This window comes from Pundamilia nyererei, unplaced genomic scaffold (genome assembly GCF_000239375.1).
Source record: "Pundamilia nyererei isolate P.nyererei 1_Seehausen unplaced genomic scaffold, PunNye1.0 scaffold00064, whole genome shotgun sequence".
Classification (NCBI taxonomy): Eukaryota; Metazoa; Chordata; class Actinopteri; order Cichliformes; family Cichlidae; genus Pundamilia; species Pundamilia nyererei.
Window position 1 is genome coordinate 338,588 of NW_005187465.1, and position 14,829 is coordinate 353,416.

Genomic DNA, 14,829 nt, shown 5'->3' on the forward strand with positions numbered 1-14,829 from the left:
CACACACACACACACACACACACACACACACACACACACACACACACACACAAAATTCCCTGCTCCATGTGTAACATTTAAAATTTCATGCATTTGCTGAGTTGAGTGGTCCCACAAATTGCAGCTATTTGTGGTGCATCAAAGGATGACAGCTGAATGAAGACAAAGCATGACAAGCAAAATGAAGTACACACAGGTAATGACTTCAATTAAGCACTGAAATAGCAGTGTACCGAAATTATCACTTGTTGTCCTCTTTTTTTTTAAAGAGACTGTCCCACTTCACTGACCTGGTTAAGCGACATGTCTGCACAGAGAGAAAAACTCTAATGATGCTGCAGTTTTTATGTTCTGTGTGTGTTTAAGTGGGCAGCGGGTGACAGTGGTGGGTTTTGATGCAGCTACAGGTATATCTGTAGATTGATTATATCTACATAACAGCATTTTCACATTTTAAAATGTGGCATTCCAAACGTATACCATTGTTAAACAATAACCACAGGTTTGTGCGCTACTTTTGAAGGTATTGTTCCTTGTCAGTTCTGCAGAGGTCACTGTTGCTTATTACTGATCCTACCTCAATATACTCTATTATTCACAGGAACAAAAATGCAAGCACTTTCCGGTGCCATGTAAGCCAAGCAGAAGTGACATTTAGGAACTCTGTTGCAGCCAAGCTTGTCAGTGTGTCCTACAACTGACAGTGTGTCCTCCACTCTACATCCTGACACAGACCTGTGCTCGATCTCCCGGGCCACTTGGCGCTAATTCTCCTGACAGGAGCCGGAGGTCAGTGCTCATGGTCCCAGTCATGGATCTCTCAGTAACGGACATGAAATGATTCCTCAGCTGAAGCAAAAGTATGATGTAGACAAATCATTCATTCTTGTAAATAGAATTTTGCTAAGAACACTAACGCATTATAATTATTATTTATAATTACACTATTTATATTATTACATAATTATTACTTACAATAATAATTATTATACAGTTATTACTTTATAATTAATTATTATACTTGCACTTCAAAAGGTTTTTCAGTTATCTGTTCACCTGGCAGTTAAAAACCCCCAACAACAAATACAAACGTCCCCTTTTCTTCCCCTGCACTCCTGATACAATCAGCTAAATTCAGTTTGCCTGCAGGAGGTGTACAACTTTTAAGGAGTAAAGATACGGACATTTTTTTTATTTTTTTTGCACGAAAGGACAAGAATGCTGAAATACTGAAAACCGCCCCCAGGACAGAAATAGCTGCATTATACTTACATAACACAACTTGCAAGCATCTGCACAGATAGCATGCTAATGTAAAGCTAGCAAAGAGTGTATGCCGACTCTAGCCCAGCAGCCAGACCCTGAACTTGTTGCTCATATTTTGAGCATTGTAGCCTCCATTTCTACCTGTAAATGTTCCTACAGTAGAGTCACTGTGGCAACCGCTTTAAGGTCTCTTTTGGCTAGCTATATCTTTACTTCATGTTCATATATAAATGCTAAAATGAAAGATCCTGTGTTGGTCCTCATTAGTATAGAGATGTGTGTTGGTCTGTGGGACTATATCCTCAGGTTTATAAGTTACCTGGTCATTATGAGACTATGCTTTTCAACTCATTTAACAGAGTAATGTGAAAGTAATCTAATAAGTAGTTTGACAAATTACTGAGTAATTGGTGAGTAATTAACTTACTGAATTTAACTGCTTTTGAGAAAAGTAACAAGCAGTGTATAATAAATTACTTTTTTGAGTAACCGTTGTTACGTTTTGCCAAAAACATTTCTGATATTTAGTGAAGTAATCTTAATTGCTGAAGGTTATTGTTAGATAGCTCGAGTTAGGCCTCAGAAACCAGTTTTAAACACAAAAGAATGTAAAAACCACGATTACTCTACAATAGTGAATACTATAATTAGAAAATTGTGCTTGTGTTGCACACACTGCTTTTTTCTGGGATCAAAGAGAGAAAAATGTCAGATTTAAAATAGATCCCAACCAACAGAGATCAATGGAAAAGCTGGTATTTTTAGTTCAATAGCTGGCATTTGATACTAAAATTACTGGAGAAAAACAAGGAACTTTTATCTGTGAACAACATCCTGCTGGAAAAGACTCCTACACAGTGGAGAGTCGCAGATGTGCCACTGTAAGGTGGCACGTACTAACTTTAATGAGCTTACGGTCTCAATATGGATTTGTGCGCTGCAACTGCTTGACACATTCGGTTCAGTTCAGTTCAATTTCATCCAGTTCAGTACAGTTATATTCACATAACTCCATCTCACAACCACAGTCATCTCAGGGCACTTAACACTGTAAAGTAAAGACCTTACGGTATTATAGAGAAAACCCAAAGATCCCCTTTGAGGAAGCACTTGGCGCGACAGTGGTTTGGGACAATAAAACCTTATTTATGCAGTAAGACATAAATGTGGCTTTGCAGAGAGTCATAACGTTATATAGGCTTCACATATTGTATATTACCATTCAAAATCAACTCTGCTAGTGGGGCTGGTTTATCGACAGCCTGCAGCAAGACCATATAGTGAGTGCAAGACTCCTGATGCTCCAGATGTACTTCATTAAGCATTTATTTATTAAATCTAATATATTACACAGGACTGGAAACTCAATGGAGATAAGACTTCACAATGTAGGCTCCTGGTACTCTTCACATTGCAGAGCTAATGGAAAATTACCAAAAATGAATCAGCTGTGCTGTAACTGCATTGTTGAATACAGTAAAATAGAGTACACATGTGTCATGTTTAATAAGCAGCTTACTCAGACACTCTCAAGGACTTTTATTTCAATTTAATTAGGATATTATTCTCTACTTTTCTATTTAGTGACTTACAAAGCTTACAGAATTTACATGGGTCCCAATTCTACATAAATGAAAATACTGTGCATGATTTCCCTACACACTCAACTCTGCCAGACCCAGCACATTGCCTGGGGACAGCCTTGTCAGTCATAGCGCGGAGCGGGAATGAGGCTGAAACGTATAGAATGTTTAGTGCTTTGTCTGGACACAGGTCTGTCCTTGCCAAGCAAATTAAACAAGTTTCGTCCTTGACTGGAAAACTTCCAGGAAAACAGAGCTGCACTTTTCATCAAACAATAAGCCAGATGTGTGAGAGGGAGTACTCCAGTATACCGTGCTAATGAAGACGCAAGGAATCTTTGATATACATTTAATGGTAACTTTAAACCATGTATACAATAGCACAAAGAAGGATTTAAAATCCATGTACTTTGTGATGTAGTAGCTCATGGAAAAAAAGCACTATTCAATCAACAGTTTAATGGACATTATTGTGCAGGCTGTGCAACAAAGTAAAGCCCAACATACATTTTTTTAGAGAGCATGTTCATTTTACCAAGTGCAATTAATGTTTTCCAACAGGATAATAAAGACTCGTTATCCTTGAAAATAAAATAATTTCTTGGGGACAAGCAGTTGTCTCATTTTCCATTACAGCAGTGGAAAAAGTTTCAGGGAGTAATGATAAACCCTCGCCTCAACAGCAGCCTGATTTTCTCGATTTGAAGCACAGGGGCAGCTGCAGATATGGACTATAAAAACCCAATTTGAGAATAGAAGCCTATCCGGTGTGTCAACGGCTCATGTCTTGGGTAACAGTTGGAAACCTCAGCCCAGAGAGTTGTTCAGAAACAAAGTTACTTGATGAATTAACAATACAGTGCTCTTATTGAGTGAACGATTCTGTTTTACTTCCAGGAGCTTAGACAAGGAATCTGAGGCATGCCTTTGTGTTTTCCTTTCTAGACAAAGTATCCCTGATTACTCTGGTGTTATGTCACTTCACTGCACGTTGTCAAAAGACAAATTACATGGTGAGACAGCCAGAGAAATGGGTTTTGCATGTGGGAATGGTCTTCAAGCACCTCACACTAGTCACTGTAACTCAACATCTGTTCAAAAAGATCATTTCAACAGCCTCCCAGCACATCTAGTGCACTTTCACCAAATAATTATCTGGGACATTGTTTATATGTGACCTCTCTCTTACCAACACTGCATGTCAGATTTTAATTGTGACTACTGTTCTGAATGATGAACGTTTGACAGAAGTGATAATGACTGCAATTCAAAACTCTTTTGAGTAAATGAATCCTGGGTTTAATCACTTCTCCTTTCTAGTAATTTTCCTATGAATTCAATGCTGGCACTTGAGTTAAATATAGTAGTCAGTCAGTAGTCATCAAGACTCCAAAGCAGGGCACAAAAATAGACTAAACATTGAAGATGCAATTGTGAATTCAAAAGGTCTTATCTCACCCCATCTGTATTTTGGATTATCGCACTGGTTCACTTGGGACCAAAAGAGGTTCTTCCATTTAGATTTGCTTACAAGCAGCAGAACTGGCTTCTATTTACAGTTTGTTGAACACACAAAAGGTAAACTTTTACCAGTCCATGTTTCACAATGTTTCCTCCATGCTTGCCAGTGCAGTGCTTGCAAAACCATGTTTGTTTCAGAGTCCAAGTACTATAGAATTTTGTTTGCAACATTAAAATATATGTGTATATAAAAAACTAAAAATTCTTCTATCATGTCTATAGCACGGTCCAGGATCATCGCTTCATTATGGTTCAGGTCTTGAATGGTTAAGAGTGCCACAGCCCACCTTAAAAACCAGGATATCCCATTGGGCATCCCTAATCTAATAAGAAAAAACTGATGTATGTTGTTAAAATGTATTCAAAAAACAAACCACAGAGGCTGTGAGCCAGAAATTGCTAATGCTACCTAGTCATGCGCAAAATGTTAAAGCCAATGTGTGACCCACCTGCCACTGGGACATTTTGCATTAATGTTTTATTGATTATTGCATTAATTGTTGTTTAGTTGTTTTGTACTGCTGAGGTTTTATACATTTCAGTTACCGCTAATTAAAGAGTAGTAAAGTAGTTTATTTATCATTCTTTTGTAAGCTAACATCACAAAAGCTACAGTGGGTAGTGACGCAAGTGTGACTTGGCAAAGGTTTTACCCCAGGTGCCCTTCCTGACAGAGTCCCAAAGGCAATAGTGTTTCCTCCTGGGATCCTGGGAATCTTCCGCTTGTCATGTGTAAACCACTACACTATTAGCATATAAATTTGAAAAAAATAAATAAACAAAATTATAATTCCATGTTAGGGCCTTACCCTGTGCTTATTTAGCTGTAAGTGACATTTATGTTCAGGAAGTTTCCATTAATATAACCATAGTCGTTACTGTTATGTTCAATGCCCCAACTGTGCCACGATAAGCGCCATGCAAATGCTTTACACAAATCAGAATTCCTTGGTATTTGATTCCCAGAAGCAGCCGCCTTCTGTGTAATTTAAATATGAAATGGCATAACAAATTTAAATAAGACATTTGTTTATTCTACCAAGAAGTACTTTTACATCGATATGGGAATGAATGCCAAAGGGATGCTCGCATCAACACCTCCCTACATGGCTCCACGAAGCTTTCGACTACTTCCGGCCCTCCATTCGACGGTTTAAACCAAGCCTGGGTATTTTTGGTTCTTGAGTCTCTATCTATAGCGTTGCCTGAAAGGGTGAGGAATTTCGTTTTGTTTTGTTTTTTTTAAAAAGGGGGAAAACGGTCTGGGGGGTAACTGACGAAACCCAAACAGCAATAAAATGAAAGCAAGACAGAAGAAAGAAAAGCTTCTCGTGTGTTGGTAGATCAAACAAGGGCAGCAGCTGGAAAGAGATTCCAGCAGGATGCCCATGATACTCTGTTTCTGCTAGATGTGTAATACACTTTCAAATGGCTGTAGGGATTTGACTACAGCCATTACTACAGCTGCTGGTCTCCTAACCCCAGCTACTGAGATAGGTGAACAAACATTGTAAAGACAGAGAGGGACAGAAAGATGGGATGCAGAGGTCTACTTTTATGGGAAGACAGTTCTGATATCCCACAAACTTAAACTTTATCATAAGTTATTTTTAAGGTATTTTCTTTCAGACAACTTTTCCATAAGACGTTTGCAGAATGGCAGCGAACCTAACATAAACACAGGCACAGTTATTGAGGATTTATTGTATTCTATCATCTAGAATCAATGTCGTCTTACTTATTTTCTCAATCCTTTTCCTGTTTCCAGCAGGAGCTTGTAATAGCACATTAAAATAAATATATTGAGTAAGAGCTGTAAGAAGCAAGATCACACCTGAATCAGAAGCTGAGGCTGTCTGATCTTTCACCATTAACTCCTCTGACTATTGGTTGCCATAAATTAGATTACTTGATGTAAACTCTGGAATTCTTCAATTTAAAGGTGTGGTGGGTGTTAGCACATGGCAAAAAACACTTGGCACAAAAGGAAGGAATAAGCTCTTCACTTCCATAACTAATTATTACCACGCTCACTAGGCACGCAAGCCAAAAAAAAGAAAAAGAAAAAAAAGAGCATGCCTTGTTCTGTCTTGGTATTAGAAGTAGGAGGAAGTCTGTGAAAAATAAAATACTTTTCCAGTTTTCCCCTTGCTCTGGTGTCTTACTTGCCAGCGAGGACCAACGCTTTAGCAGAAATGTCTTTGTCGGGACCTGTAGAAGTTCTGCCTTTCCCACCCTAGACCTGCCTCATTAGAAAACTTGTGCAATTTTCTCCAAAGAGTGTCAACTTACAGACACAATAAACGTAGCCCTCAAAGGCAGAGATGTGAAAGGAAGTCATCATGTAACACTGTAGCAGGAGTATTCCCTAAAATCAACACTGAAATATTTTCTAGTCCAATTGCTGAAAAAAGTAATTATAGCTGACAAGTACCTACTGTGAGATGATATGCTTAAAATAAAATGTAAAATTTCATTTTCAGGGAAGCTGAGGAACCCGGGAGAATTCTGTCTTATTTTTTTAACCCTGTAATGTCTGTGATTGATTGAGGACAGTCACACCAAGACCAGCCGTTATCCAGCAATACGTGACCATATTCCAGTGAGTGTATAGGCAGCAGATAGGTAATCTACAAGGCAGTCTTAGCGTTACATTACAAGTATGCTGCAAGTGCGCTGTAAGTTAGCAAGCTGGAATATCTGTATACTGTACTCTGTTTTGAACAAAACAAAGACAAATAAAGTAGAACAGATGACAACATATAGGTCTGATAATAAAATGGTTATTAAATGCTGGCAAAATTTCATAAGGAATCAGATCAGACTGAGGAAATTTATAGAAGCTAATTCTCTCCAAGTACAACAGAAAGGAGTGTGTTTTTCATTTTGGAGCCAAGGCTCATAAAACACGTCTGATGTTGTGCTAGTACCTTTAGTATGTATACAGTAATCGTCACCCATGTGAATGCATTCATTTGACCTACTATGAAAGCTCAGTTTTAAAACAGGTGAACGCGTCGCCTCACACAGGTTAGCCATTTACCCGTCTCTGTGATGAATGAATCAAGTTTTTACCAAGAAAATGATGATTCAAAGATCAAATGATTGTGCTCTGGGGGACTCATACAAAACGGACATAAGACATGTATCAACATGTGACAGCTACAAAAAGACATTTACAGTAACATTAAATGCTTTGTGCAAAATACCACAACAGGCAAACACAGTTTGTTTCCATTCATTTTGTGACAAGCAGAAAAAATAAACTAGAAGATACACATTACATGCAGCTGTTTTCTGTGTGCACAGCAGCTGTGCGGCAAATTCTCTTACACACACACACAGATAATCTGCAAGTATTCCAAGTCCACTTTCGTATGGGGAGCTGTTTACCTGACATGTTTATAGATCATAATCACACTTGGAATGACGACTGGGAATTATTTATATGATCAGATCTGCATGTGTAATAGAACGATTATATAAAGTAAATAGGACAAAAAATAGCTACGATAGCATATTTAGGATGAAAGGAGTGCAATTTAAAGAATTAAGTGGTGTAAACACACTGTTTTGGGGTTGTTGGGGTTTTTTTGGAAATCATACGACTAGTCTTGATGGTTATCTGTTGGAAGCTGACAGAACTGAGATCAGTGGCATCAAAATGACAATAAAGATGAAGAGACCGAGCCTAAAATAGAGTATCTGATCAAACGGAAGATGACACATTGTGGCTATAGTAAAAAACAAAGTTTTGTTTTTGGATGCCACTAAAATAGGGATTGTGCTTCCCCATGACCTGAGGTCAACCTACAGTGACATGCTGCAGCTTGTAGGATCCTCTACTGAGCAAGCACGTCGCCACCTTAGTGACTCTGAAAGACAAACAGCTTCCATTTTATTCAAATTTCATAAGTGGCTTCGAGCAAAAATACGGAGACACTTTCACACTGAATGACTCACCACGGACTAAAATTCTGATGAGCACTGAAAACACGGCTAAACCCTTAAATTATTAACCCCGTTAAAGACTGTGTAATGAAACATGATTTACAGCTACACGCACTGCTTTTAAAAGTATAAAGCACTGTGATACAGGAACAGAACTGTGACCTAACACAAGCGTGTTGTAGCCAGTCACCAGTTTTCAGAGACCTTTTAATAAAACGACACTTTGGTCGTGTGAGGTGCAGGGATTAATTGAAAGCTTATTCTGTACACAAGTCCTTTCATTTGACTTCCATGCAATCCCGAAGTGCTGCCAAAACCAGATGTTTCTCTTTCAAGCTGACCACCTGAGAAGTCTTTTCCATGTGACAACCTAGCAGCAAGCTTTGACAAGCCGAGGGAATACTTACTTTCCCACACTTTTGTAATAAAGCTGCAGAACGCAAACTTAATCTCACTTGTTCCCGTTCTCCAAATCTTTCTCTTTGTCACTCTCTCTCTGTCTCACACACACACACACAAAGCGGAACACACGTTACACAGAAATCATCTGTCATTTAATTTTACCTTTAGTGGGATCACCTTCTGTCTCCTTTTGTCCTTTCTTACCCACCCTCTTTCTCCCTTTTTTATCTTTCCTCTTTCCGTTCTCTGTCATGCTGTCAGATGTTAGTAAATCCTTAGGAAAAAAACCAGGTAGTCCTTTTTGGGAACGTGTGGTAAGTGGGCACCACCAGACTCTGAGCCTGTTAGAGCGTTTCTCCTCCTATATAAACTGGCTCCAATAAGAGGAGAGAGGAGGGAGAGAGAGGAGCAGGAAGGGGCAATACTGTAGAAGGAGGAGGGAAGAAAAAAGGTGGGGGAGGCAAAGAAAGCATTTCCCATTGCTTTAAGGCAATCAACTGTTGTCTTACTGGATCTATCAGATAAGTACAGCGTCTTCCAGGCCCAGAAGCCAAAGCTGAGGACAAAGTGAGAAATCGAGTGAGTACACGTGAAAATCTGAAGTCAGCCCATTCAAGCTCCATGGCTCTGTTTCTCCTGTCCCAGCAGCATCCTCTCATTTGTAATGAAGCGTGCAGAAAGTGAAGTGAGACAAGTTAAGCTGTCCACTTTGCACTGCTGACCTCAGCCACATAATTCAGGCGGAGACTTGCCCCTTACCAGGTTGATGTTTGGGGTCCCAAAACACTTCACATCTGTTAAACATTTGTTGAAAACAGATTCAGTGGATGCGTGTAAGAGAGCGGTGTGTGCGCGAGGTGCCAAAATGTCAGATCCCAATCGGCGACAGACTGCTTCTTGCAGAACTACACAGAAATCGGCTCTGCCGGTCTGCTCCCCTTCCTCTTCTCTCTCTGTCTGTTAGCACCTCTAAGTATTACAGGCAAGTTTGAGCTTGTCTCCGGGTGTCTTTCTGCCTTTCACTGCCGCTGTTAGCCCGGTGTCATCAATGTCCACACAGCAATAAGTATTAGAATGCCAGCTTTTACAGTAAAAGTAACATTTTATTCGCACAGCGCCTTTCAAGATAAATATCACAAAGTGCGTCACCACAAAAATGCTAGAACGTCAAAATAAAATGTCTGATATTTCCTTATCTCTGAAAGTTGAATGTGCATTTCAGTTTTTCATGCCTCTGTTGCATTCTGTGTATTCAAAGAATTTAGGGATTCATAATTTAGAGGAATTTAGGAAAATGGAGAAAGTTGAAAGTCAGTAGAGGTACATGTGTGGCTCCAAAAGTGGCAGAAACTTAAATATTAAATAGGTAATCACCGTCCTGCCTGACTCTAATATAAAAAGGATATTTTTTCTCTTTATATTTGTGTGAAACAGCATTTAAAGCGAACATAACTACAACATCAGTTAATCTGTTATCTTTAGTTGACATAGCTCAAGATGTGACTATGTAAAAAAAAGAAGAAAAAAAGAAAAATGTGCCTTCGAAACAAGAGCACAATGACTCAATGAAACTCATGTTTTAAAAAAGAAATCTGTAGATGATTCACATGTGAGAACATCCCGGGGTTTGTCTCAGTCAAGCCCTCAGAGGATTCCTGACGCCGCTTGGGAGTAGGCGGCGGCAGCAGGGATTGAAAGGGGCAGCCGAAGGGTCATGTCTTAACAGGTCAGCTCACTCAGTGGCATAAGCTGTGGGCAAGGAACCTGGAGGGGTCGATTCAAGGCCAGTGTTTGACATGCCAGTAAGGTTCAAGGTGGAGATTTTTCTAGTTCAAAAACAAATGGCTCTTTCTGCTTTCCCTCTCTTGTTCTCAGTGACATAACAAATCAGCAGTTGAAGCTGTGTACTGTTAAGGGGATGCAGTATCACAGAAAACTGCCCCTTTACCACCTTTATCCCCCCCGCTGCCCCGCAGTCTCAAAACGCACTTCCTCCGCCTCTATCCTACAAGATGAGACTTGCTCAAAGTACTGCTTGAGTGTGGGTGGGATGGGATTGCGATTCATGCATCTGTCATGTGCGCGAGTATTTGTGACGTCGGAACAAAAAAAAAAAAAGCGTGCCTTTTAGGATGACTTCATGCAGATTTGGGAGAAGATTAGTCTCTCAGGGCATCGCTCATCATGCTCTTCTAAGATCTCAGAATCTATTCAAACGGAGCCACGAGATGTAAATGAAACAGGATGACATCACCTATGAGGGCGTACTGTATTTAGCTATAGGGGCATTTGTGTGATGTTGATCTTGAACAGCAACATGTACCTTTAGGTTCTGTAAACATTTCTTTTAACGCGTGCTAAAATCTGTGGATGCAAACGAATGAGCTTTACAATCGCCTGCCTGCCACAAGTGTCTCCCATTGGGACGGTTACATAAAATATGCAAGAACTGCATGAGCATGCACATGAAAGTGAGGGGAGGCGGACTTGTAGTAGACAACACACTGTGAGGAAATTAGGTTTTTAAGAACCTAAGCTCTGAACAAGGTCTAGCGTTTTGTACATGACCTTGTGGAGTACAATGGAAGTCTGAAATAAACTCACATTTTACACACCCAAACTCAAATATGGTCATGAACATGTAGATCATGAACATGTAGATCATGAACCTGTAGATCTCGTCTTTTTTCTTTTCTTTTTTTCTACACTACTCTAAAGCATCTGCTGTTTTTCAGCAGCCGTGGGCTGTCCTTGGATTAGGGTCTGTAGGTGGAGAGACACAATAGACCAGTGTGGGAGTGGCAAAACTTTAAGAAATCAAAGAAAAAAGGAGCCAACCTCTGTAACTTCATACATAGATCCTCCATAGATATATGCCCTACCCATAAATGCTTCATAGATCCCATCTCTGGTTGTCTCCTAACCCCTTCATTGCTTCTCCCAGAAAAGGGAAGATAGCTTCCCTGCATGATGGAGCTGAGCTCCAGCCTCCTAACAGCAACATACCTGCACATCATCATTCTGATACTCCTTAAAAAAGCCCTTTCATAAGCACAAGAGTTTATCTCTTTAGACATAATGGCTTTAAAAAGCCATCAGGTTTTACTGTTTACATCTGTCTGCTATTTTTTTCCAGCAAAGTGTATACTCAGGACTTAAAGCAAGGTAAAGTGGTAATGGAGGAAGAGAAGGGAAGACAGGGTTAAAAAAAAAAAGCATGAAAGAGGGAATTTGTGAGTGAAACTAACGTCCCTTTCAACAGATGACAGAAAACAGCCCCACCTGCTGCATTCACCTTTTTAACAAGGCATCTGTTCCTCAGCTGACCACACGCTGAGCTGTGCTGCTGGAATAAAAAACACATTGTGCCTGAAATAAAGACATGCTGTGTGGTAGTAACCAAAGAGTTTGCAGCAAACCCAGATTTGTCTGCATGAATTTGACAGCTGCTGTTTGCTCATGTGCATGTGCTACAAATGCCTGCACAAGCGGACAACGTGTGGCCAGCAACAGCCGAGGAAGGTCGAGACGCCATCGATTAATGTCACCTTGCGAGCTGCTGAGTGGAGTGGAGACGTGACACAAATCAATGTCGGTGACATCTGGAGTTCCCAGAAAGGGGCTGGTTTCTCAAGGTCAGCTGCGCCAAGGTCAACGGAGATTCCAAATCTGAGTGTTACTAATGAGTGTGCTCAGCAACAGCTGGGATCAGGATCACAGAAAAGAAGCCACAAGTTGCTTCTGCTGCCTCATTTACAGCATGGCAAAATGGTTGGATGCATTCAAATCAAGCGTGTCCGTCTGTTATTTAAGGGGAGCTGCCAGAAACCAGAGGGAAACGACAGCAAAGAACACAAGTGTTAAAACAAGGAAGTGATCCTGTGTGGATTCAGCTCTTTGACGTTTCTGCAGCACATAGCTGTCACCATGGCAACCGCAGTCTTAAAGGTAGCAACTAGAGTATGTGAGAGAGGGATGTGGAGGGGCGGAGAGAGGATGAGAGACCGGGAGAGCGAAAGCAGAGAGGATGCTAGTGAGAAAGTAGGAGATAATGTGCGAGAAATACAATGGGAGGAAGAGTGAGGGAGGCTGAACTGAAAGACAGGTAAGATAAGAGGGCGTGGGGGGACGGAGCAACACCGCGAAACAAAGAAACGCAGAGGGAAGCATCTTCCGAGCAGCTGCAGCCTGGCCACTGTATCGCTCTATAAGAGAGATGTCCATGAGTAAGCCTGTGCCAAGCCTGCTGGGAAGCACTGCAGTAGCATCTCAGAGAGGGAGAGATGACAAACATCAGCACTGAGCATGCTCCACTCTCAAGGCCACTGAGAAAATGAGATTTCAGCTCTTTAGCCTCCCAGTTTGTTCAGTTCTCCCGCTCTGTACCAGTCTCCATCCTTCACTAGCTCGCTCTGACAGACACGTGACATCACCAACGCCTCTCACAGCTTTAGATGTGGCTCCACAGTGGACAAAATGTGACTGGTGTGTCTGATAACTGATTGATTTAATGGCAAGAGGCATCTTCCCCACTTACGGCCACGCTGACTCACACTGTGACAGGTTTGATTGCGGCTGAGAGGAACAAGAGACGAGCACAGCAACTCATCAGCCGGTGGGGCATGATACTGCAATAACAGTCCAACCCTGCCACCAGATTTGATCTCTGTGCCTCCCAACTCTAACCGACTGTCTTCCTAATCTGGACGGCTGCCAGAACGGAAGAGGAGAGAGAATGGCAGCCATACATTAGCGTCAGACCTACCATTAAGCAGATTTTGATTTATGTTACGTTTTGCTCTTAATGCCTGTACTGCAGGCAGACAAACACCTACTCACACAGATGTACTGTTGTGTGTGCTTTTCCTTTGTTTCACAACTGAAAGCTGATTCCTTTTTTTTTTGGCCTTGCTCATGGTAATGTGATGAAGTGTGGGGTTATGTGTGCTTGAGAGCAAGAGAGAGACAAAAATTGTGCGTGCATTGAATGTGTGCAGGAAACTGTACAGAAAGCTGTACAGGATGTCAATTGCCTCTCGACTTCCAGTGGGGCTAAACTGACAAACTCTGTAAAACAATTTTCTGCTCCCTGATGATGAAAATAAATATTAAAGTCATTGAATTTCACGTTCGCTAGCCATATCTTTTCAGCTGGATAAGAATAGCTCATTGCTGAGATTAAAATAGAACAAACATTTTAAATGACAGATGCTGTCTGAGTAGCTGAGTATGACTTTGATCCTCTTAAACAAAAAAATCCGCTCTATCTTCTTAAGGTTGCCTGATTGAATCTCTCTCCCTCTCTCCTCCTCTTGTATTCATCCACCATTTAAACATATTTATTCTCTGAGTCTCTTTGTCTGTCTCGCGCTCTCTTTCTCTCTGCCCGTCTCCCTCCCTTCTGCCAAAGGAGACATAAAGAGGTTTGTGTGACGGAGCAGATTGACTTGAAGATAGAGGCTGGAAGCAGATCTGCTCTTCCACCTCCTCATTCTGCTCTATCTCTCCTGCTCTCACCCAGATGAATAGACAAACAGTCTCCCACATGCTCTCACAGTTTATCAAACACACACCCACATAGAACGAGGTCTTCACGCAAACACATATGTGCACTCTCGCCAGAGAGAACAACACACACTCAATCTAAGTGTCCTCAGGCTGACAAAGTATACACTGTCACACTCAAATACAAACAGACCCCCTCAAACACGCTCGTACGCATACGCATGCAAACACACAGGTGCATCCGCATGTAAATAAAAGATGCACGTGGGTCACTGATGCATTTCAAATTGACCTTTTTCCACTCGTAGTGTAGTAAATACAAACCACTTGCATGTAGTTTACTAAAACGGACCTTTAATTTGCCACATCTGAATCACAAGATAGTGGGGTTTTTCCATTGCGCACATTTTAGCTCTTAAACTGACAACAACAAAAAAAAAAATTCCCCATCTTACATAGAATTATGAAATGCATATAGAGCTATTAATAGTACACCTGTTATATCTGTTTCTATAACCACACAATAATAACACCAATACCCCCAAATTTCCATGACTGACAAACATTTACATTGCGAATTTAAATAAATCATGTGTAAACA

The 14,829-nt window shown here is 40.7% G+C and overlaps 1 protein-coding gene across 4 annotated transcripts in view; it reads right to left on the reverse strand.

The window, feature by feature from the left end:
• The window catches only part of nrg2a (neuregulin 2a), a 76,248-nt gene that overhangs the window by 40,898 nt on the left and 20,521 nt on the right, over positions 1-14,829 (reverse strand). For 2 of the 4 annotated variants that reach the window (XM_005735391.1, XM_013911456.1), the window contains exon 1: positions 8,886-9,079. The exons of the other annotated variants lie outside the window; for them this stretch is intronic. In XM_005735391.1, the coding sequence (XP_005735448.1) occupies positions 8,886-8,976 (91 nt within the window). In that variant the 5' untranslated portion in view covers positions 8,977-9,079. Of the gene's footprint in view, positions 1-8,885; positions 9,080-14,829 lie in introns of those variants that run through there. 4 annotated transcript variants of the gene reach the window in all.